Source organism: Astatotilapia calliptera, chromosome 3 (genome assembly GCF_964374335.1).
Source record: "Astatotilapia calliptera chromosome 3, fAstCal68.1, whole genome shotgun sequence".
NCBI lineage: Eukaryota > Metazoa > Chordata > Actinopteri > Cichliformes > Cichlidae > Astatotilapia > Astatotilapia calliptera.
In genome coordinates this window covers 40,449,774-40,475,369 of record NC_137424.1, presented here as the reverse complement: position 1 = coordinate 40,475,369, position 25,596 = coordinate 40,449,774, and the positions used below count along the sequence as shown (strand labels likewise).

General features: G+C 39.4%; 3 protein-coding genes across 5 annotated transcripts; all 3 read left to right on the top strand.

Moving 5' to 3' along the window:
* Positions 1-2,103: 2,103 nt before the first annotated feature.
* Positions 2,104-6,827, top strand: LOC113013149 (macrophage mannose receptor 1-like). The gene is made up of 5 exons (XM_080290805.1): positions 2,104-2,190; positions 3,266-3,303; positions 3,699-4,073; positions 4,240-4,593; positions 5,900-6,827. Exons 2-5 carry the CDS (start codon positions 3,273-3,275, stop codon positions 6,244-6,246), a joined length of 1,107 nt encoding a protein of 368 aa, XP_080146931.1. The 5' UTR covers positions 2,104-2,190; positions 3,266-3,272; the 3' UTR covers positions 6,247-6,827.
* A 2,185-nt stretch (positions 6,828-9,012) lies between these two features.
* On the top strand, positions 9,013-12,504 carry LOC113012447 (C-type mannose receptor 2-like). The gene is made up of 5 exons (XM_026152666.2): positions 9,013-9,077; positions 9,553-9,593; positions 9,893-10,267; positions 10,435-10,791; positions 11,837-12,504. Exons 2-5 carry the CDS (start codon positions 9,560-9,562, stop codon positions 12,181-12,183), a joined length of 1,113 nt encoding a protein of 370 aa, XP_026008451.2. The 5' UTR covers positions 9,013-9,077; positions 9,553-9,559; the 3' UTR covers positions 12,184-12,504.
* An 803-nt stretch (positions 12,505-13,307) lies between these two features.
* Positions 13,308-22,814, top strand: slc16a13 (solute carrier family 16 member 13). 3 transcript variants are annotated; one of them, XM_080290791.1, is made up of 7 exons: positions 13,308-13,468; positions 15,986-16,397; positions 18,480-18,725; positions 18,979-19,122; positions 20,416-20,672; positions 20,854-21,382; positions 22,210-22,814. In XM_080290791.1, the coding sequence occupies exons 3-7, from the start codon at positions 18,497-18,499 to the stop codon at positions 22,461-22,463; spliced, it is 1,413 nt and encodes a 470-aa protein (XP_080146917.1). In that variant the 5' UTR covers positions 13,308-13,468; positions 15,986-16,397; positions 18,480-18,496; the 3' UTR covers positions 22,464-22,814. The 3 variants fall into 3 exon arrangements, with proteins under 3 accessions (XP_080146917.1, XP_026017868.2, XP_026017869.2); XM_026162083.2 differs by having other exon boundaries at positions 13,333-13,565; positions 15,986-16,402; XM_026162084.2 differs by lacking the exon at positions 15,986-16,397 and having other exon boundaries at positions 13,350-13,468.
* Positions 22,815-25,596: the final 2,782 nt, after the last annotated feature.

Genomic DNA, 25,596 nt, shown 5'->3' with positions numbered 1-25,596 from the left:
ATAAAAAGTATACATTTATTCAACAAAATAAAAACTACAGCTATGACTAATTCCCAGAAATCTTGAGAAATTATAGACGTATGAGGTTGCAGGGAAAACTGATCTATCAGTGAGAGTCAGAGAGTGTTTATCATATGTTACACAACTTGTCCTGCTATTGTGAAATACAATCCTGCAAAAGGCCTGTTGAGCAAGTTTGTGACGAACCGCATATTTATTGGGAAATACATAAGCTAACAGAGACAATAAACGAAGTAGAGCTCAGAAAGTGGACACTGGAGCAAAGACCACGGGAGATTAGTAGAAACTGCAACGTTTGGGTGCTATTTCTCATTTCTGTTGTAACTCCTTAGAGATTAAGTAAAACTAAAGTCTCCTGTTTGGGTTTCTATAATGCACAGTTTTTATGACTTACACAAAACTGACAATAATTGAAGTAGCTTAAATTCTTTATTATTATCTTATTAATCTGTGAGGCTTTAAATATCTTGTACACATAGTTCAACCCCAGATATCAAATCACATGGCAGCAACTTAGTGCATTGACGCATGTAGACTTGATCAGAACGACCTGCTGAAGCTGAAACTGTGGATCAGAATGAAGAAGAAAGATGATTTAAGCTGCTTTGAATGGGGCGTGGTTTTGGTGCCAGGCAAGTTGGTATTTCAGGAACTGCGGAGCTGCTGGGATTTTCCCACAGAGAACGGTCTGAAAAAGAGAAAACAGGTTAGCAGCAGGGTTGTGGTGAAGAATGTGTGAAGATATGCAGAGTAGCTCTGAATGCACAACATTGCTGTCATATCACCATGGACCAAAATCTCTGAGGAATGTTTCCAGCACATCCACCAACACTTTAAAATAAATTTGGGAAAGAACAAAAGTCCCCTTAAAGACATAATACGTATTTCTGTTCTGACAACTTCATAATAGTTTCTATTCTGGTTACATTAGTCTTTGAGCAATGTTTTTGAAGTGTCGCAGGAGGAAAAGCAGAGTTATAATGTTAATGATGACAACTCAGCTGTTCCAGGAAAAGGCAACAGATATAAATATATTTTGTGACACAGAATTTAAAACCAGCATTAATCATCATAGACTGATGCATTTACACAAGAAAAGACTGATCAGGAATAATATTGGTACCAAAAACTGGATGTTTACTGGTAGAGCTGGTCAGTGACTTGAAGCCTTTTCTGAGCTCTTGATTTTTAAACTTGGCTTTACCTCCCTCTACTGTCTGCACACCTGAACACTCACAGGGCAGATACTACACTATCAAACTGGAAATATTGAATACACAAGGCACATTGTATTTTTTTTCTTTCATATTCTGCACCCTGCTCACAGGATCGTTACCTGAGGATTGCTCTACAAAGGCGCAGTCTCTACTTTTCTGTCATTTTTATGAATTTTCAAAAACCCCTAATTTATTTAATCGAGCCACAAAAATATCAAAATTATCACTCATTGTGTCAGCTGGCAGCCGCCATCAGAGGTATTTTAAAGCAAATAATATATAAATGCTCGTGATCACATTTTTAAAAAGAAACCAATAAAACAAAGTATGGGCAGTCACTCAAACAAGGTCAGAATATTTTTGGGAATCAAATAAGATTCAAATATGATCCACAGCGGGATGATTTACAATGTGTTCATGTGTCCTCGTATGACTCTGGTTACATTCAGTGTGCTGCAACCTTAAAATTAAGATAATCTATTAATTCAGATAGTTATTGAAAAACAATCATATTCTCCAACATCTGTGGGACAAAGACATTAGACTGTAAGTGAGGACATCCAATAATAACAGAAGTCGTTTTAAATGAAAAATCGGTAATAAAAATAATAAAAAACAAATTATTATTATTATATTCATAATGAGGAGTCAGTTCAAAAACAATAGACAACAATATAATTATAGTCTTACAATTATTGGGGAAAATGATTATATTTTATATGTTTGTGAGTGAAAAAGGGCGAGACAGAATGATGCTTTCAGTTTCTTTTTGTTGGACAGCCATCAGTGATGCTCTGTTATGATACTTCTGCTGATTTGGTTAGGACTGCACTATTTTAATATTTAAATCCAGACCTCTCCATAAAGCCTTCTCTTTGTTTGTTATTACTTCTCGATTTACTTGAACACTTCCACGACAGACATCGGCCAAGGATAGAACCACTAACCAGATGTAAGTTTAAAATTTGTAATTCATTACATTGAATGGAGTGTGCTTATTATTTGGTGACCAGTGGATTTCCCAGTATAGCTTGGTTTTAGTCAAAGTCCGAGTCGCCGTTTGCCTTTGTTATGTATTTTTTATGATTGCAGCCTTAATAAACAGCTTGCTTTTGTTAAGTTTAGTCTCCCAACGTCTGCATTTGGGTCCTCTCTTCAAAATGTGATCTGCGTCCCACAGAACAATTGTGGGATCCAACCCAACCTTTCTTTACAGAACTGCAAAATGATCACACAGCATCTCATCAATGACCTAAACAGAGCTGTCGCTTCAAATGATAATCAGACAAATTTAAAGTAGAGCATCCAGACCAGACTAGGAACCGCTTTTTGGTGACTTGTGAGGTATTTAGTAATAAATGGGTCATTTTATACATACTGTCTGGTTTTTCTTGGTTCCTGGGTAGCACTTAATACACTTCCAGGTTAAACGTTATACAGTATAGGCTCAACTGATGAGGGTTTCATTCATGATTAGATGTTGCTATTTCTTAAAAACCTTGTATTTGTTGGATAAATGTGACAAGTTAATGGCAAAAGCAACAACAGACTGATAAAAGCTTCATGAATTAACAATGTGAGACCAGCGTCACTGTACACAATTAGAGATATGAAGAATAAACACTATGATATTAAAGAGAAGCTAAAAATAATAAACTCTATGCATCATAAAATATTCTAAGTACCGAATGTGTTTCAGATCATTTACCAGCTGTTGTATTGAGGGTTTAATTTTCTTAACCTGAGTCTAAGGTAAGATTTTCTCAATTAGAGATGTGGTTTATCAGATTAATTCAACAGATCATTTTATTTGAATGTTAAAAGAACTAAAACGTGTTTTCATACAGTTCCTCGAGAAACACATCCAAACACAGTATCAAACAAAACAGTGACTTCCAGCATTTTAAGTGCAAGTTCTATATGAATGTCATTTCTCTACACACACACTAAAACGACACGTTTTACATTCAAAATGTTGTCATCTTTTTACTGTGTATTAAAGAAAATATGTTTTCATTATGTGGCAGATTAAAGATGCGGTGGAGTCTGTTTCTGCTTCTGATGGGTAAGTGGAAATTCTCCGCACTGCTTCCTCAGTTTTATTCTGCTAACATCTTTGTATTTTTCCGGTTTACATTCTGCTCTGATGTTTGCTGTTGTTATTATTTATTGCTGTAATTCTGTTTCTGTATTATCTTTGCTTTTTCATTTGATCTCCATCAATTCAATTGTTTCTTTTTGTTATGAATAATCCTTTTTATTTCAATCTCATGTCTTTGTTTACTGTGAACATTATCTTTATTGTATCCAAACACTAAAGTCTTATAGTCGCACACATTTGTCTTTCATTGACAAGGTCACTGAGCTCAGAGTCACACTTGTGTTGTAGACTGTTTATCTGTGAACCAGTGAGTTTGATTTGATAATGCAGCATTATTGCTAATATTTTACTGCTTTTAGGTCAGTGTTTCGTCTCCACCTGTTACCTGTATGAGTACCACTTTATTAGAGAAGACAAAACCTGGGAAGAAGCACAGAAATACTGCAGAGAGAATTATGCAGACCTGGCCAGCGTGTTTGACATGGCAGACATGGCGAGACTGCGTGAATCCAAAGAGTATGAAGGTAAAGCCTGGATTGGACTGTTCAGCAACCCAGGAAAAGAAAACAGGATGTGGCATTGGTCTCTGCCAGGGGTGAACTACACTGAACATGAAACCAGATGGGGAGCTTCTGAACCAGATGATCAAAATCAAAATGAGAACTGTGTGAAGACAAGAGGAAACTGGGCAGATGTCACATGTGACCAAACTATGTGGTTCATCTGCTACGATGGTGAGAATATGTGGATAATAGTCTGATTTGATAATATAACTGAACTGAAAGAGAAATGGAGAGAAAGCATGTTTGAGGAATCATACAAATTATGTGTCTTTCTGTATTTCTTCAAATGTTTGTGGTGATGGAAATTTTGTTTTGTTTTGATGTTTTTCCTTAACAGGAAAAAAGAGAGATGGTAAATCGATCCGTTTGATTGAGGAGAAGATAACCTGGACAAAGGCTCAGAACTACTGCAGAGATCACTACACTGACCTGGCCAGTGGACTCGATCAGGTGGATGGGCAAGAATTTAAGATCCTGAATAAGTCCGAGAGCTCTCTGATGAATGTGTGGATCGGCCTGTTCAGAGACACCTGGAGGTGGTCAGATGGAAGTAATTTCTCTTTCAGGCACTGGGATATGGAGTCATTTAATGACGGACAAAACAGGAAATGTGCTGTGACTCTGTTAAACAGATCAGGAAAATGGAGCTCTGATGAATGCAACAATAAAAATCCTTTCTTCTGTTATGGTGGTGAGTTTCTACTAAGATTAATCTGATTTATTTTCCCCTGTAATAGGAGCATCACTAGACTTAGAAGATCCAAGGAATTGTCTGTAGAGCTCTGAGACAGGCTTGTGTTGAGGCACAGAAACATTTCTGCAGCACTGAAGGTCCCAATAAGCTCAGAGATCTTAAATGGAAGAAGTTTGAAACCACCAGGACTTTCCTAGAGCTGCCACCTCGCCAGTTAGAGAGTTTGAGGTAGAAAAGCCTTAGTCAAGGAGTGATGGTCACTCTGACAGAGCTCCAGCATTGCTCTGTGGAGCGAGAATCTTCCAGAAGAACAATCATTTCTGAAGCCCTCCAACAATCAGGCCTGTTTAGTAGAGTGAGCAGACTGAAGCCACTCCTCAGTTTACCAAAATGCACCTGAAGGATGCTCAGACCATGGGAAATAAAATTCTCTGGTCTGATGAAACAAAGATTGAACTCTTAACTCTGAATGCCAAGCATCACGTCCGGAGGAAACCAGGTACCACTCATCACCGGCCCAATACCATCCTTACAGTGAAGCATGGTGGTGGCAGCATCATGCTCTGGGGATGTTTATCAGCAGCAGTGACCGGGAGACAAGTCAGAGTCGAGGGAAAGATGAATGCAATGTGCAGAGACATCCTTGATGATAAGCTGCTCCAGAGTGCACCGGACATTAGATCCACATTAGGTTCATTTTATACAGGACAAGCCCCCAAGCACACGGCCAAGATAAAAACAAGTGGCTGCAGAACCACTGTGAAGGTCCTCAAGTGACCAGCAAGAGCCAAAGTTTGAACCTGATTCTCTGGAGAAATCTGAAAATGGCTGTGCACCATCCAACCTGATGGAGCTTCAGAGGTTGTGCAATGAATGGGAGAAACTGCCCTAAAATAGATATGCCAAGCTTGTAGCATCATACTCAGGAAGGCTTGAAGCTTCAAGTGTTGACAAAGATACTTCAACAAAGTGTAAATACTTACATACTGTACATGCCATATTTTTGCTTTTGATTTGCAGGAATTTCAACAATCTTTTCCCCACTTTTTCATTTTGGGGTATCATGTGCAGAACTTTGAAGTGAACAAGAAATTTAATCTATTTTGGAATAAGACTGTAACAGGACAAAATGTGGAACTGTGAATGCTTTCCAAATGCACTGTACACACTTACAATAATTAAGTATACAGCTAAAGGAAGTGAAAAACTACAATGTTTTATTGTGTACTGTCTGTATTCAAGGTAAAGTGGAACATAAGCTGCTGTTAACCAGACTTAACTGAAGTTTGATTGTTTCTGACAGATAAATTGATTCTGATCAATGAAAACAAGACCTGGGAGGAAGCCTTGGATTACTGCAGACTGCACCACACTGACCTGGTCTCCATCACTAACCCTCACCAACAGAGATGGGTGGAGAGGAGAGCCAAGAATGCCAGCAGTCCTTACATATGGGTGGGACTGCGCTACACCTGCGTGCTGGATCTGTGGTTCTGGATCAGTGACAAAGCAGTCTGCTACGAGAACTGGGCTGATAATGGAAAGATTGAGGAGTGTGGTAGGTGTGCAGCTATGGAAAGAGGAGGACGGTATCAGTGGGTCAGTCAAAGAGAACATGAGAAATATAACTTTATTTGTTCTACAGAGTAAGTTTTAAACCTCTCTGACTCACTGCAGGTTAATTACTGCAGCAGAAATAATTTGCTTTTATGATTTTTATCAAGCACTGAATGTAGAAAGATGAAAAAACAATAATAATATTGCAGTGAGTCACCCCTGTGTTTTATATTAAGAACCAAAATATGGATTAGGGGAGAAGAGACTGTATCCAACATTACAAAAGCTATATGAAAAGGGTGATTACAGTTTTTGTTTTAGGGTCTCGTGTGTGTTATTTACACAGAAAATCACAGCATGTGGTGTTAGCATATTAGCAATGAAAGCAGAGAGGAGGAACTGACATCATGTCCAGTTTCAACCAAGACGATTAACATCTATGATAAATGTTTAACCTGCTGTTTAATTTAAGTTATATCCAAGTGTGTTTGTATGATGATTAAAAGTCGCTTTTTAGAGATAAGTGGTCCTCATAGCCATGTTATAATCATTTGTTTAAAGTAAACCTCAGTCTTAACCATCTGCAGCAGTAATATTGATCCATATAACACTGATGACACTTTTACTTTTAAGGATTTTATGTATACCTTGCCAATAATAAAGTTTTATGTGTATTCAGCTGTTTTCGTTGTATTTTATTGCTTCGATTGCTAAAGGAATGGCTGTTAAAATAAATCCTCCAACATGTGTCATTGTCAGCTATTAGTAAATATTTAACTACACATGTAATACAGTTTTATTATTCTTTAACCCTGGAAGGAGTTAGTCAGTACACTGTGTTTTCATGCGTTCCAGTTTGTCTCGTTAAAGAGTGCAGGAAGAGTTTTTTCCTTGCTGAAAAGTTGCGTCACACCCCTGAAGTAAAACATAATGTTCATATAAGTTGGGTGAAGAACAAAGGAATGTTTCTGAAAGAGATAATATCATTCAGTTTAAATAATAGCTAAATAACTTCTATAACCTCTTTGCTACATTCAGCGCTTCAGAGCAATGTTTTTAATGCTTTTACTTATCATGGGAGGAAAAGCAGAGCCAGACTGATGCATTCAAACAAGAAAAGATTGCTCAGGAATAACACTGCTGCCGAAAACAGGATTTTAAGGTCTTTACTGGCAGAGCTGGAGCTGTGCGTGAGCAAAATAAGAAACCCACCTGAAGCCTTTTCTGAGCCCTGATAAGTTTTTCACTTGGCTTTGACTCCCTCTGCTGTCTGCACATCTCAACACTCACAGGGCTCTTACTGTTTGTTTGTTTTAACCGCAAACAGAAAGAGACTTTTTTTAAAAATAAAATGACTGACAAAGTGCTGATAGCGGTGGAGTTACATTAAATAAGAGAAACAACAAACTTTATGACACCCTTGATGCTAAAAAAAACACTGTAGGACACTGTTAGATAACCTCCTCCCTTTAGATGAAACCATAATTTCAAAAAATCAGGTTGTCTTTGTCTAATATTAACATTTGGTTGATGATCTGAAACATGTAACAAATATGCACAAAACTAAGAAATCAGGAAAGGAGAAAACACTTTTTACAGCACTGTATTTCCTTCAGCAACAGTCTGAGAGAGCAGCATGCACAGCATACAGCTCCTGTGCTTATGTGAGCACATGGTTTAAAATCCAATTCACTTCACAACATGTCGTAACAAGTTACACTGTATCTTTTCCCTTTCATATACTGCACCTTGATCCTCAGGATGTTTACCTGAGGCATTACAAATGGGCAGTCTGTATTTCTGCCATTTTTTAGATATTTTAGTCTGTTTTTCTGAATATAAAGCAAAAACACTAAAAATACGTTCTCTTTTATCCTTTCACTCTCTCATATTCCCACCTTCATTACATTTATTGTCAGTTTATTATGAACCTCTAATGGTTTTTATCCTTAATTCATTCATTTAATGAAAAAAATTACCACTCGTATGTCAGCTGACAGAGATGTTTAAGGCATAGCTCCCCTAGATAGGTTACAACCTGCTTAACAAGTACTATTAAAGAACAGGAGGAACTAATAAGAAAATGCTTGTGATCACTTTTCAAAAAATATACATATGTGAGGTCATTTTGCAGACGACTGGAGTTCGTGGGAAGTTTTCTGAGCGTATGGCTCATTTGCTCACATGTTTATCTTGTAATCATTTCAGAGAAATTTGCATTCAAAATGTAAATATGATCCACACTGGGAGGATTTATAACGTTACATGTACAGTGAAAAATGTGTTCATATGAAAATTAAGATAATCTCTTAATGATAGTTATTGAAAAACAGTCATATTCTCCAACGTGTGTGGGAAAGTTCAGAGACATAGGACTGTAAGTGACGACATCCAATAATAACAAAAGTGAATTTAAATGAAAAATAAGTAATAAAAAGCTAATTATCCACAGATTCAGGTCTTATTTTATCAGCAGTGTTTCAGTGTTTACATGCAAAAGTAAGGAAATTGTAAAGTGACATCAAGATAAAACACTCAGGTAAAGAACAAGCTCACAATACAAGTATAAATATTTCCATAATTTCAATATTTCTGCATATAAACGATCCAAACCATCATCAGCTTTTTCATTGGTAAAGTATATGATGAGAAGTCAGTTCAAAAACAAGAGACAACAACAAAATTATACAGTTTTACAATCATTGAGGAAAAAGCTATAAGCTACAACACGTAACAGAATACCGCTTTCATACGTGTAAAAAACTCCCTCGTCTTTATCTTTCTGAAAGCAGCAGCAGTATTTTAATATATAAATTCCGATCTTTGCATAATGAGCTCTCTGTGTTTGCTTTTATTTCAGTGTTTATTTGAACCCTTCGAGGAAAGAGGCCAAATTAGACAAAGGACCAAAAGACTAACCAGATGTAAGTTTGAAATCTGTAATTCATTGAATGTTTTGTGTTTGTTTATGTTTATATATATTTATATATTTTCAAAATCAATTTCTAAGATATGCAGCAGACTGGATTTAAAAGAAAAGCACCTTTAAACCGAAGAATCAGCCTTAATATAATATCAGTTATGTTAAGCAGAGACTCTTTCATGCATGCAGACTACCAGAGAAAACAGATCTGGCAGCTCCTGACCTCAACAATAAGACACCTCTGTATTAGTACAGCATGGAGTATTTTTACAACAGTGATAAAGCCTAATTCTATGTTTTGATGTATACATGAGTGATGTAAAACATTTCAACTCTGGCTGCCTGCTCGTGTCTGCATTTGGGTCCAGCTGAACTTCCAATCTGTACACCCAGATTATAATGATGATTATAACCAGACCATCTATGAAATGAAACATGATTTCATTATCTAATGAAATATTTATTTAATCCGGCAGATTAAAGATGCAGTGGAGTCTCTTTCTGCTGATTCTGATGGGTAAGTGGAAAATTCTGATTGAGTTTCCCTATAGAGATGATATTTCTCTACCTGGTGTGTGTTTTGTTGAATCCTACAAACTTACCGTGTTTTTTGTAATGTCTTGTCTTCTTACTTCTTCTGTCTTTTCTTTGTTTTTCCATTTGATTTTCATCTATTTGTTTTATCTGCACACATTTGTCTTTCATTGACAAGGTCACTGAGCTCAGAGTCACACTTGTGTTGTAGACTGTTTATCTGTGAACCAGTGAGTTTGATTTGATAATGCAGCATTATTGCTAATATTTTACTGCTTTTAGGTCAGTGTTTCGTCTCCACCTGTTACCTGTATGAGTACCACTTTATTAGAGAAGACAAAACCTGGGAAGAAGCACAGAAATACTGCAGAGAGAATTATGCAGACCTGGCCAGCGTGTTTGACATGGCAGACATGGCGAGACTGCGTGAATCCAAAGAGTATGAAGGTAAAGCCTGGATTGGACTGTTCAGCAACCCAGGAAAAGAAAACAGGATGTGGCATTGGTCTCTGCCAGGGGTGAACTACACTGAACATGAAACCAGATGGGGATCTTCTGAACCAAATAATCAAAATCAAAATGAGAACTGTGTGAAGACAAGAGGAAACTGGACACATGCCAGATGTGACCAAATGATGCCGTTCATCTGCTACGATGGTGAGAATATGTGGATAATAGTCTGATTTGATAATATAACTGAACTGAAAGAGAAATGGAGAGAAAGCATGTTTGAGGAATCATACAAATTATGTGTCTTTCTGTATTTCTTCAAAATGTTTGTGGTGATGGAAATTTTGTTTTGTTTTGATGTTTTTCCTTAACAGAAAAGAAGAGAGACGGTAAATCGATTCATTTGATTGAGGAGAAGATAACCTGGACAAAGGCTCAGAACTACTGCAGAGATCACTACACTGACCTGGCCAGTGGACTCGATCAGGTGGATGGGCAAGAATTTAAGATCCTGAATAAGTCCGAGAGCTCTCTGATGAATGTGTGGATCGGCCTGTTCAGAGACACCTGGAGGTGGTCAGATGGAAGTAATTTCTCTTTCAGGCACTGGGATATGGAGTCATTTAATGATGGACAAAACAAAAAGAAATGTGCTGTGACTCTGTTAAACAGATCAAGAAAATGGAGCTCTGATGAATGCAACAATAAAAATCCTTTCTTCTGTTATGGTGGTGAGTTTCTACTAAGATTAATCTGATTTATTTTCCCTGTAATAGGAGCATCATTAGAAGATCCAAGGAATTGTCTGTAGAGCTCTGAGACAGGCTTGTGTTGAGAGGCACAGAAACATTTCTGCAGCACTGAAGGTCCCAATAAGCTCAGAGATCTGTAAATGGAAGAAGTTTGAAACCACCAGGACTTTCCTAGAGCTGCCACCTCGCCAGTTAGAGAGTTTGAGGTAGAAAAGCCTTAGTCAAGGAGTGATGGTCACTCTGACAGAGCTCCAGCATTGCTCTGTGGAGAGAGGAGAATCTTCCAGAAGAACAATCATTTCTGAAGCCCTCCAACAATCAGGCCTGTTTAGTAGAGTGAGCTAGTGATGGTAAATTTGATTCTTTTTGAATAAGCTGCTCCAGAGTGCACCGGACATTAGATCCACATTAGGTTCATTTTATACAGGACAAGCCCCCAAGCACACGGCCAAGATAAAAACAAGTGGCTGCAGAACCACTGTGAAGGTCCTCAAGTGACCAGCAAGAGCCAAAGTTTGAACCTGATTCTCTGGAGAGATCTGAAAATGGCTGTGCACCATCCAACCTGATGGAGCTTCAGAGGTTGTGCAATGAATGGGAGAAACTGCCCTAAAATAGATATGCCAAGCTTGTAGCATCATACTCAGGAAGGCTTGAAGCTTCAAGTGTTGACAAAGATACTTCAACAAAGTGTAAATACTTACATACTGTACATGCCATATTTTTGCTTTTGATTTGCAGGAATTTCAACAATCTTTTCCCCACTTTTTCATTTTGGGGTATCATGTGCAGAACTTTGAAGTGAACAAGAAATTTAATCTATTTTGGAATAAGACTGTAACAGGACAAAATGTGGAACTGTGAATGCTTTCCAAATGCACTGTACACACTTACAATAATTAAGTATACAGCTAAAGGAAGTGAAAAACTACAATGTTTTATTGTGTACTGTCTGTATTCAAGGTAAAGTGGAACATAAGCTGCTGTTAACCAGACTTAACTGAAGTTTGATTGTTTCTGACAGATAAATTGATTCTGATCAATGAAAACAAGACCTGGGAGGAAGCCTTGGATTACTGCAGACTGTACCACACTGACCTGGTCTCCATCACTAACCCTCACCAACAGAGATGGGTGGAGAGGAGAGCCAAGAATGCCAGCAGTCCCTACATATGGGTGGGACTGCGCTACACCTGCGTGATGGATCTGTGGTTCTGGATCAGTGACAAACTAGTCTGCTACGAGAACTGGGCTGATAATGGAAAGATTGAGGAGTGTGATAGGTGTGCAGCTATGGAAAGAGGAGGACGGTATCAGTGGGTCAGTCAAAGAGAACATGAGAAATATAACTTTATTTGTTCTACAGAGTAAGTTTTAAACCTCTCTGACTCACTGCAGGTTAATTACTGCAGCAGAAATAATTTGCTTTTATGATTTTTATCAAGCACTTAAGAGATTAAAGATTAAAAATATCTATGTCATAAGTATGATTGAAAATGATGATTTAAAACTTACCATGTCATAAACATTTTTTTCTGGATGTGCTCTATTATTCTAGAGAGAATATAGTGTGTTAAAAAAAAAGCTCAGTCTTAACCATCTGCAGCAGTTAAATTGATCCTTATAACAGAAGAAATACTTTTACTTTTATCATTTTATCTATAAATTTCTAATAATAAAGTATTATGTGTATTCAGGTGTTTTCATCGTGTTGTTTCTTTTGCAAAAGGAATGGTTCTCAAATAATATCCTTCAACACTCATCATTGTCAGGTAATAGTTGATATTTAACCTAAAATAAAATAAAAATTAACAGTTATTTAATCAGGAAGGAATGTGGACAGGTGAGTGACGAAGTGTTTCTCCCACTGAAAAAGCTACATGCAGATGCAGATGAACAGAATCAGCTTTTTGGATTTAAGGTCATTTATGTGAGTTTGCCTGTGAGTCAGAAATAAATCAAATCTGGTCAGTTGTAATTTTTGAACCTTGTTGTTGCTTCCCTTTAGTGTCTGTATCCTGAACACCTACAAGGCAGATAACCGTTAAACCTGTTTCACTCTACACTGTCTACATACTTTTACCGGCTCATCTGATTGGTTGATAACACACTATAGAGAATCTCTGGTCCTTAACAGCCCATGGTTTCAAGTCTAAGCCACTGGATTACCTATTTTGTTTTGGGGTTTGTTTGTTTTTTTGCTTCTTTCTTGAAGTTGTGCATCTTCCAGGTTCTTAAAATCTCATCATCAACAAGCAGCTCTGAAAGGATATTAATCTAGATAATGACAGGAGAATAAAATTAGTCTTTAGTGCCCTACTGGGAAGTTTATTTAACTATTGTAGGAAAAAATTTAGCTCAAAAACTTTTGGATTTTTATAAAATCTGAAGTGGTCTGAAATTCCACTTCACTTAAAAAGACACAACGCATCTTATATTTATGTAAACCTAGTGATAAGACTTGTTTTTTCAGATAAGATTCATCTTGTTTTCATGGCAGTATGCGCGTGAGGACTGCGCACGCGCACCGGTTGTAAGTTTCCTGAGTGTACTCGTGGGTGGACTACAGAGCCTTATTATGTAATTTAACTGTTTACAAAAGTGAAACTGGAGACCGTGGACCACGAGGTGGTCCGGGGAAAAGAATGCACCGGGGGTGAGTTGTGTCGCCGTGAGCAGCGCAGTGAGGCTTTGCTCAGCTGTTTACAGTTAATCGGTCAGCCGGCTTTTTCACTCTCACTCCGCTAGAAAAGGTGAAGTTCTCACAGTGAACGCTGTCATACCTCTGCTCACGCGCACACGTTAATAATGACGTCACTTGAGACCTCTGACTTGCGCTTGAAACACATTTTCAAATAGTTTAGCTGGAAAACATGAAAAGCAGTTATTTTTGTGTCGCCTCGGACAGCCAGTGCGCACGCGCCAAATGCGTCGACGTCAAGTGCATGTGATAATGATTGGGGAGAAGGCACGTGCACAATGTCCACCGCGCGCTCGTCCACCTGTTCGAGTGTAGCCGGCAAAACATTTAGCTTTCGTTTGAAGTTTGTGTGAAATGTATCTCCGAGTCTGTGAATCAGCCTTTAAAATAACCAGTTAGTGTTAGTCACCACAGGCAACTCGGACAGACATGGACTTCTTTCTTTATAGGAAATAAACCCAGCTTCATTACAGCGAGCTGTCGGGGTTATCTGCGTTAACAGAACCCTCGTACAAGCTGCTGACAACTTTGTAGGCTGTAGGAAACGAATGGTGGACATAGCAGCTGGTCCTGTTTAAGTGTCTGCTGTCCCCCTTTTATCTAACTCTGCCGGACTGCTTCTTCTTCTGCAGGTAAAACTCAAAGTGTACATTTTGTTATGGTGAAGCAGACAAGCAGTGGGTCAAAGTTGTATTTGTTGAGAATGACATTTTACTTTTAGTTTCATGATGGCTTTAAGTCTTAAGTCTTTGAGCTCATGTGTGTTAGCAGCAAATTCCTGTGATTCCTTCTGCTGAGCAGTGAGTAACATTAGGTTATGGGTGGATTTGGTGGTTTAACTTTCTGATGCTTTGACTCATTTGTAACTTATTGCTCGGATGTTGCTCAGCCGGACAGTCTGCACTATTATTGTCTGACTCCAGTATGGTGTGTTATAATTACATGCATGCAAGGAAAAGCCATAACATACATATTTATACATAAGGTAAATATTTGTAAGGTAAGACTCCAGCACCTGTGTTACCTGGGGCAGTCAAGAGAAGGTATTTGAGGAGCACCAGCCTCAAAGAGATGAGACTGGTGGTGAGAGGCCAGCTCAGCAATATGAATGAGCTCGAATCCATTGGTACAAATTCCAGCACGATAAATCTACGAGTAAGATGGAGAGGGGATTGCAGTCAGGGATGAAACTCTGGATGAAACTCATAATCTTCTCTTTAATGTTTTTCTTTCTTAATCACATTAAATTGATGGATATACACATCAAAACCTTAAATCTAATCAACATAGACATATTTACATATTTACTCATCAACATACACCACCAAACAATTCACAATATAACATATACCCTTGCAAACATTTATGGACCCAACAATGTGGACCTATCCTTGTTTCATAGCTTTTTCTCTTTTATTAAGATAATTGTTTATAAATGACTCGACAATTACTACAATAGATGGATATCTTAATACACTTTTCACCCCTAAAATATATTCATATTCCAATAGCAACTCCAGATTCTGACATTCAACATATATAATAAACCATTATATGAACTCTTACGGACTTGATGATAGTTGGAGAATAAATAATCCCACATCTAGACAGTAAACATATTACCCCCCCCACCCATCAATCCAGGAACGTGATCATTGTGTGGAAGGTATTAACCCACAAAAAACACAATTTATCATTAAACAGCTTAAATACGACAGCTTCCAATATAGCAGTAAAGAAGGAGTCAGCATAAATGTGAAAATTAAACTGGAGAACCATTTCAGAATCCCCAAGACATCAACAATGTTTTCAAATCCTTCTATAATCAGTTATATAAACTAGATCCTAATCCAAACCAAAATTATATAGAACACTTCTCAAAAGAAAAGGATCGTTCTAATTTCTCCACTGAACAAGCTAATATAACAAGCTTTTATTATGACAACAAAAGAACAAGGCAGACATGTCAGTGATGGCCGATATGGGTGCTTCTGAGTTGGGGGGTGATTGGGATGTGCCCTGGGATATCAGCTCCCTACATGCCTTTTGTTGGCTTGCTCTGGGGCCGACAATTTAAAGGGGATTCAAAAGGAAATCACAATTTAATAAAATTGCCCCTCCCCTTAATTCATGTATTTTTACTACTTATAGTAGTGTCATTACGAGGTATAATTATTATTTTCTGTTATTATTATTATTATTATCATCATCATCATCATCATAGACAATATTGCATTTCAGGGCATTTTTTTATTTGTTTATTTTTGTTATTTCTTTAGCATATATAGTTTATATAGTTTTCATGACTATGAAATTATTTCATGTACCTTTTTTTTTTAATCAACACATACTTTACTGTGCATAGTTAACGGAGTACACTGGACTCAGTTTAATAATATTTTCACACAGTTTGCTTATCTTTTTGTCTGTTGACCTGTCCTTACTGGTCTTGTTTACCTCACACAAAAAAAGGATGACTGCTCCCCAAGGTTACTTGCTTCAAAAGTGTCTCAGGTGCCTAAAGACAGACCATGATGAGGAACATAGAAGCTCAAGCTCCCGCATGAAGTGCGAAAGGGCGTAAAGGATGGCACAGAGGCTCTTATCGTGTCAGCACAAGTGTCCCTAAACACCAAATCCACAGTGGGAGAAGTCTGCCACAGCCGACAGGGCCCAAGCTGCAGACTGCCACGGTGAGAGAAACCACTAAAGCTGGTTGAGAACAGCAGGGCTCCTGTGGGACTGACAGTTCCAGGCAGACGAGCAGCTGCCGGTAAACCAACCATATAACCATAGCGGTGTGTGACAAGGAACAGAAAACCACAGTTGTGATAGCCTGGCAATCCCCAGTGGACGGCAACATCAAGAAGAAAGAGCACATAAGGCAAGGCAAGTTTATTTATATAGCACAATTCAACAACAAGGTGATTCAAAGTGCTTTACAGAGACATTAAAAAACAAAAACAAATAAAAAGCATGATTTAAAATTGATTTAAAAAAAACAGTAGTTTAGGTCTGCATCCATCACTACACCCAAAGTTCTCACCTGGTTTGTGGTTTTTAGGTGTATAGATTGAAGTTCTCTGGTGACCTGTAATCGTTTTTCTTTGGCGCCAAAGACTATTACCTCAGTTTTGTTTTTGTTTAGCTGGAGAAAATTGTGGCACAACCAGTCATTAATTTCCTCAATGCATTTACCAAGAGCCTGTACAGGGCCTTGGTCTCCTGGTGACATTGTGATATATACTTGTGTGTCATCTGCATAGCTATGATAGTTTATGTTGTTCTTTATAATCTGTACCAGTGGGAGCATCTAAATGTTAAACAGAAGGGGTCCCAAGATGGAACCTTGGGGAACTCCACATGTGATACTTGTCTGCTCAGTTACCTATTGATACAAAGTATTTCCTGTTTTCTACGTATGTTTTGAACCAGTTTAGTACAGTTCCTGAAAGACCTGCCCAGTTCTCCAGTCGTTTGAGTAATATGTTGTGGTCAACTGTATCAAATGCTGCACTGAGATCCAGTAAAACTAAGACTGACATTTTTCCACTGTCTGTATTCAGACATATGTCATTAAACACTTTGGTCAGAGAGGTTTCAGTGCTGTGGTTCTGTCTAAAACCTGACTGGAAGGCATCGTAGCAGTTGTTCTGTTTTAAGAAGTAATTGAGCTGTTGAGAAACTGCTTTTTCAATGATCTTACTTAAAAATGGGAGATTTGAGATCGGCCTGTAGTTGTTCATTTGTGTCTTGTCAAGATTGTCCTTTTTCAGTATAGGTTTGATTACAGCAGTTTTTAGTGGTTTTGGAAACACACCTGATAATAAAGAAAAGTTGACGATCTGTAACAGGTCTGACTCTAAAGTCTTTGAGACCTTTTTGAAAAAACTTGTTGGCAGGACATCTAAACAGCAAGAGGAGGAGTTCAGTAAAACAAAGGGCTGAAGAAACAGTTGGAGCAGATGTGGAAGGTAAAGTTGACAAGGGTCCTAGTGATAATGGGAGCATTAGGAGCTGTAACCCAGAGTTGCAGCAGATTCCAGGAACAACATCTCGGCGTCAGAGCTCCATGTGGAAGAGTGCAGTCTTGGGGTGTGAAGGAGATTTTGCATATATATGTGTGAGCTGATGACTCACGTGGAAGAGGAAGTAGTTTTCAGGGAGATAAATGGCTGACAGCTGAACAGAAACCAGAAAAACGAAAGTGAAAATGTGGGAAATAACACATCATAGAAAGTCATTAACAGCATCACAATGGCTGTAGTGGCTCACAAGCTTTTCTTCATAAAGTTAAAGAGATACTGATACTTTACAGATATGTATTTACCCTTTTTAATACTCTGCAAGTTACCTTTTTATTCATTGTGTTTGACACTGCATCCATAGTGTGATGATTGTTTACAATACTTGTCACTAATCATGAATAAAAGCCTCTGTTTAACTTGTATGTAAATCTGGGTCAAAAGACTGTGCAGAATGAGTATTACCCATTTTATGACTTTTTATAGCTGTGAATGTTTAACGAGTATGACCCAGATTGAGGTCAGCTGATAAGTCAAACAAAACATCGTAATTTATGGTTAGAATAAATAAACAGAGCTGCTTTGTAAATCATTCATAATTTATAAAGAGATGCAACACCGTTAAACTCTGAGTTATGTTGACACACTCAGACTTGCACCATGTTCCCCTCTGGCAGTGAAATATGATTTATCATTGATCAAAACCAGTGAGCGTGTAAATATTTGATCAGAGCTGATGTATGAACACTTCAGCGGTTACTCTCACCTCTCACCTATATTTTCTTGTCAAATGAAGACCTGCAGCTGAGTCACACATGCATGGGTCAACCAGACCATTTATTGGCCTGTGGGAAGTTAATCAATTATGGCTTTTGAGAATCACAGACAGGATCTGAGACTTGTTCTGCACTCATTCATTGTTCTCCTCACCTGCATTTCAGATAACTCTCCTTTGGAAATGACCAACATAAAGTCCAAATCGCAGAGCCAGAGCGATGAGGCCGAGGGCCCGGATGGAGGCTGGGGCTGGGTGCTGGTTGTCGCCATGTTTGTCAGCTCGAGCCTCGTGTTCGGCCTGATGCGGAGCCTGGGCATCTTCTTTGTGGAGTTCGTTCAGTACTTCGAGGAGAGCGCCCAGGCCATCTCCTGGATCTCGTCCACCGGCCTGGCAGCTCAGCAGTTCTTCAGTGAGTCATTGATGTTTGTGGAAGTGTGAGTGTGCAGTTTGTAGTATTACAGGTGACAACTGTACAGTAATTATTTTTCTTTCTTAATGCATTAAAACACTTATGGTGAGACTAAAGGGTAAATACAGACTACTACAGGATGCATATGTGACCCTGTTTGGATTAAGGTCTTTCAACCTTAAATCTTCTAAAGGGGGGAAAAGGTTGATATAGTTATAAATAAATGATGTAAATGCGTTTGCTTGTTCTGCAGGTCCACTGGCCGCTGCACTGTGTAATGCTTACAATCCCAGAGTGGTGGTGATGACGGGAGGCTTTCTGGCCGGGCTCGGCCTCACACTTGCCTCGCAGTCCACCTGTCTCGTACACCTCTACCTCACGATGGGAGTAATTTCAGGTAACGTGTATTAGAGTCTTAAACCACCAGTTTTAGCCCGCTTTAGCTCCTGTTTTTTGGCACATCCAGTGAAAAGCATCGGTACACAGCTGTAGCACTTTCAACTTTAACTTACAGTTAGGGTTAGCTGGGTGTCACAATGTTACGGTAAAAATGTTAAAAATACTTAATTCAGTGCCAGCAGTCATAATTAAACTCACTTTTTAAAGAAAGATGACTTCTGCACATCGTGCAGAAACAAGATTCTGTTCAGTTCAGTTCTGCTTTATTTATACAGCACCAAGTCACAACAACGGTTATCCCAAGGTGCTTTATTTTGAATGTAAAGACCCTACAACAATACAGAGAAAACCCCAACAATCAGATGATCCCCTATGAGCAAGCACTTGGCGACAGTAGGAAGGAAAAAAAACCCTTAAAAAGGAAGAAACCTCCCACAGAACGAGGCTCAAGGAGGGACACCCATCTGCTTTGCTTTTCTGGGCGTGAGGGGAGGGAGGCGGAACAAAACCATGCTGTGGAAGAGAGCCAGAGATGAATAATAATTCACAAAAAGACAAAATACAAGTCAGAATGACTCAGACACAGGTAAATGTTCAAAATGAACACGCTGCACTGCTGAACTCATTTCAAGCCGTGTGACAAAAAGCACAAAACTGCATCTGAGACGTGACATCACAGACGAGCAGCAGGTGTATTTCAGGCGTGAGTCACTCACACAGGTGCAACTACACTCTTGTTACGCTGCAGAGTGTAGTTGTTTTCAGTTATTGCTGCTTCTATGCATGCCATGAGCTAACTGTCCCCCCTCACTACACCGTCACCAACAGATCTGCTTTAAGTTTGGTGCGTCAAGATGTTTTGTACACACACCGTGTACTGCATACATCAGTGGTATTATTTTGTACTATTTACCTTGTGCACTTTGCCAGTGTTCTTCTACTCGTGTTGTGGTGTTCACGCTCATTTGATATGATAGTGCATCCACCCAGTTTCCCGTACTCATCAGAGGAAGAGCGCAAAAAATTGATTTTTGTTTTCCAAGTCAGGTGATGGGTCAGAGAAACATTTTTATTTCACATTTACAATATGTTAAGTTGTGTCTCCCATCTGCGGAGCCTGAGGTTGTCTTACAGCTTTGTAACATTTACTGACCGAAAGTAGGATTTTCTTTTCTTTTTCTTTTTTTTTTCCAGGGTTTAAAGAGGGTTTTAACAGTTAACCGATTAACTCGTAAAGTAGTGAACTGCTCGCTTGCCTCTCATGGTGTACTTTGCTCGCTTTGTGCTCCAGGTTTTGGATGGGGGATGGTCTTCACTCCCATGGTGGCCACAGTCATGGCTAATTTCACTCGCCGGCGTGCCCTGGCTCTGGGACTGGGGTTCTCCAGCATCGGCCTCTCCTCCTTCGCTTTCAACCCGCTCTTTCAGCTGCTGGTGGAGACGTACGCCTGGCGAGGGGCCCTGCTGATCCTGGGGGCTCTCAGCCTCAACATTGTACCCTGCGGGGCGCTGATCCGTCCGCAGCGGCGCTCTAAAGCACCGGCAAAGGTAGAACAGAAGGAGGAGCAAGGCAGTGGTCTGGTTTAAGTAAAAATGTCTCTCTCAGAGAGGAATATCATAATGTTCTCTGTCATAACAATCAGGACAGAAGAGTAAAGTTTCTTGCTCACTGACTTTGGAGCGATATGTAAAGATAAAGCTCAGACTTTCCTTGTTTCCTCTCCTGCAGGTGGATTCAGAGACAAAGTCATGTGCGTCCATGCTGCGGCGCATCGCCTCTTACCTGGAGCTGTCCCTGCTGACTGAGAGGCCCTATCTCACTTACACTTTGGGCGTTACTCTGTTTAACGTCGGCTACTTCGTGCCTTACTTCCACCTGGTGGCCCACAGTCGCCAAGTTGGCTTCTCAGAGTACCAAGCTGCCTTCGTTATGTCAGCTGCAGGTGCTTCGGACATTTTGGGGCGCGTAGTGTCGGGCTGGTTCTCCGACCTGGGCCACTTTCGGGTTGTTCATTTACTGACCTTGTGGACAGGCCTAGCAGGAGTGTTTATCATGCTGCTGCCAGTGAGCTCCATGTCTGGCTCCTACGCCGCTCTGATGGTGATCAGCCTGCTTTATGGCTTCTGCTCTGGGGCTTTGACCTCCGTTGTTTTTGCAGTGGTGCCCATGATTGTGGGCGTGGAGCGCACAATGGGGGCACTCGGACTGCTGCAGCTCATCGAGAGTGGTGCTGGACTTCTGGGGACTCCTTTGTCAGGTAGGTGTGCGTTAAAGCTGCTGAGATAAAGCCAGCTTATAACAAAAATGACTCCATTGTAGCTTTAGTTTGAAAAGAATCTATCTAAAGTGACCTAAATCAGCCCAAAATACAACACACTGAATGTGGTGCTGTCATAAGCTTGGATAACTGCTCTTATAAAAGGCAGACACCTTGTCTGCACACCTGCTACTTTTTAGATCACTTTGTGGCATTTTACTGTTAACCTCAAACCTGTGCAGAGAGCAAAAATCAAGTTTTGTTGAAGCCGATCCGACTTTCACTTTTAAAAATCATCACTGGACGTGCGAGCTGCGTCACCTCAGTTTTTGGTTAGTGTCACCAGAATCATTCTTTCTCCACATTCAACCCAAAGCAGAAAGCTTTGACAATAAAAAATGAGCTGTCAGTAACTGATTGACCTTTTTCTGTTTTATGTTAATTTCAAAGCATGTAAAAAAGAGTTTAACACAAAAATGAACCCTTTTACAGATCAAATGTCTGATCTTAGGTTTCCTGCCACATTTTTTCCACTTTAACTGTCTGCACTGTTAGAGGTCACTGGATTCAAGGTAGCAAAATGAATGAGCTGTTCAGAAGCTCTTATTTTACCCTACAAGGCTTCTTTTTTACTAGTATTCAATGATTAAACGTGTGATTTTGCAGAGCTTTATCAGGGCTTCATATTTTTTTAAACACTGCAGTGTTTTCCTTTAATCGACATGAGGCCGATATTGTGCACTTCAGTTTATCCCTCAGTCTTTCATCATCTCATTCTCAGTTTTACGGTTTCTTACATTTCAAGTAATATCCAGGTTTTCTTTCAGGATTCCTGAAGGACGTCACAGGAAACTACATCGCCTCCTTCATGGTGGCCGGCTCCTTCCTCGTCCTCGGTATGCTGACCATGACCACCCTGCCTCGCTTTTTCTCCTGTACTGATCCACCGCCTCCTCAAAGACGTTCCCTCGATGCCAAAGAGAAAGTTTTGGATTTAGAGCTGGAGCAGATGAATAGTTCGCCCTCTGACAAAAAACACACAGTGGAGTCGAATGATCCAGCAAACCCAAAACTGTGTTAGTAGATAGAGCCTTGCACATTCTGAGCACACAATCAAATTGCATCCTGTTGCACACCTCCGTGAGCAACGATGTATTCATGTCATACCTCAGAGACTCAGTGAAAGATGAAGCTTCCTGTGAAACTCGTAGCAGCTGTAAGGGAGCGGCGAGCTCCTCCCTCTGTTACAAATACGAACCTCAGTTTAACGCTGGAGCCAGAACCTTCTGCCTTAAAGAAAACTGGACATTTTTTAAATAATTCACGTGACTGTTTTTGACATGTGACATGCAAAGTGAGGTGCTGTTGTTTTTTAATTAATCAATTTTTATTATTATTTTTTTGTTCATGTGAACATGAAACCTGAGTCTGACTTTTCTGCCGAAGACTGGCCAGGATCTTTTATATTTGCACACACATTCTTTGAATGTGGCACAGCTCGAAAATTAAGCAAATGCTTGATCATCACAGCTCAGTTGAGTAACAACTCAGTTAAACTTCAGGGACGTCGGTCCGTGCTGTCAAGAAGCATCCATGAGTCCATTTCACCTGCTTTAATACAAATGAAATCATGCTCTCATTTTCCCTCCTGACCTGCTCGTGTCATTGTTGGTAGAACGAGTGTGCAACTGCAGCCAGTTCAGCTTCCACAGGTTTGCAGAGTCCCCCAGCACAGTCTGAAGGGAGATACCAGGAGACAGGCTGTTACTTGAGGAGAGCTGAAGGCGAGCACTGCCAGAGCTACAAAAATGACCTAATGTATGATAAGGACCGAAGCAAAAAGCAACACTAGAGAAAAGTCAGGAGGGAGCGAGCAGTGGTCCTTTTTTTTTTTTTTTTTTTTAATGGGGTTGTTTCCTCTGCAGAGCATCTGTCGTCACTTTGGTTTACGTTAGAGCAGGTGAAGGGATTCAGTGGTTTCTCCTTCCTCTGGACAAATAGATACACCTGAACTTTACCTGAATTCGTGTTAGACACCGATGGTCGAGTGCTCTCCTCATTTATTATTTTGGTGTAGATACCCTCCATAAAGTGAGTCACTTTTTTTAAAATTTTGCACCATCAATTCATACACTTTTACTAGCTTGGCATGACAGGACTAATGTGTGAAACGTTAGCTCTCTGACCTGATCTGCACGTGACAATGTTTTAATTCGGAGAAGCCCAGTGAATTGAGCTTAAAACCAGTGGCACACTGGTTTTGGTCGAGTTACTGACAGGTCCTGTGAAAGCTTTTTCAAGGTTATTATAGTTAATTAATACTAAACCTATGCATGGCAAAAACTTGCATCACTTCAGTCTGAGAAGCAGCCTCCACATTAAGGCTGGAGTCTAAAAATTATTCTGAAACTGATTTTGAAAAAACTAAAATAACATTTTTAAACAAGAAATTAAACAAAATAAATTTCAGCTCGTTGAATAGGATATGAAACTAATGTAAAAACGCTACAATACATGTGTTTTTTGGACTTTTTATAATCTTAACCCTGTCGTGCCAAGTGTATCACACGTGAGCTGATGTATGAGTTTGTAACACTTCTATATCGTTGTCATCATCAACATTAAAAGCTTAATTAAATTGCACAGTAGATTTTTAACCTATAAGATGCAAAAAATCCCAAATGTAGCAACTATAGTACAAATTTTGTATTTAATTAAAGCGTTTCGTAAGGTTCAATAAGCTCTCGATTTTCAAAAAAATATAAGAATTTTCTAGCAATTACTTTGTGGTTTAAGCTTTAAAGGGTTACATTTTTAAAGTTCTTCAGACATACAATATCTCACAATCATATGTGAGCCTCTGCTGGCTCAAAGATGAGGTAAACCACAGTGTCAGCTGGTCTGGGTAAAAGAATTTGTACTTTAGATGCTGACTGGTTATGATGCTTCAAATTTAAAGGCGTGTTAAACACACATACACGCTCCAAAATTAGGAGAACAAATTTAACGACTGCAGTGGCTGTTTTTCAGGTCTACGCTGATGGTGATTTACTGCTGCCTGCAAATGCCTGATTTATGGTTGTAATCTGTTGAAGCGGATGTTTGGATATAAAAACCGCAGCATGTCCTGTCCTGTTAACACTGACTTATTATGAGCTCGGCTAAATGAGCTACTCGTGGCGACTCTGAACCTCAGGAATTCCTCTTCCCACCGCTGCGTTTTGTTGCACAGCAGGAACACAAGACTGTGTTTTCTCAGTTGCGTTTTCCTGATGACACCGTCGCCTTTTTTCCTCGAGCACTTTGTACTTTGCTGACCGTAAACTAGAGCAGGCTTTGTAAACCAGACGTGTTTGGTTTGGAGAGCAGCTGGATGGTTGCCATGTTTGAAAGAAGAGCATGACTGGATCACTGTGACCTGCTGATCATTAGCACACTTACTTACTTTAAAGGTGTTGCAATGCAAAAAGCAGGTGGTCTGTGCTGAACAGCTTCTTCTTAGTGTTCTTCCTCAACTGTCTGTGACTCTGGAGTAAATTTACCTTGTCAGTTACCTGCAAACTGTCAGTGATTGTCTTCTTTATTATTATTTTTTAAAGCAAACGTATTTTCTTTCGGTTTATTTCAGTCTTTTCCTTATCAGACAGATCTTCACAGAGATTGTTTTCATCTAAAACGGCTGCAGGATGATGCTGCCCTCTGCTGGGCTTTTGACAGAGATACAAACCGTATTCATCTTCTTTAACCACCTAAGACCTGAACTCTTCCACAGCATGCATTTTTAATTTCTCTTTGATATTTGGGCTGATTGGGACCTGATGAATGTAAAAACAAAGAATTACCAGATTTTTTTTTAACCTAATTTTTGTTTCTAAGAAAAATGAGAGCCGCATATGAGGATATTTGTTTAAAATTTCAATAGAACAGTAGCAGTATAATGTCCTTGTAAGTGGATATCAGGCCCTTGTAGAGCAACATTTAGTATTTTGGTCTAAATAACCCAAAATGTGATGTCACATATGTGGACGCCAGGTCCTAGGAGGTTAAAGGGAACCTCTTATGCTTTTCTTTATTTTCTCTCATATACTGTCACAATGTTGTGTGCTTATATTAAAGATGGCTGCGTACTCGCTGCTAGTGCTGGGTCTGACTCCATTCTTCTCTCATTTATTCTTCTGTCCCATCACATCCCAAAGGCCCTGTACTGGATTGAG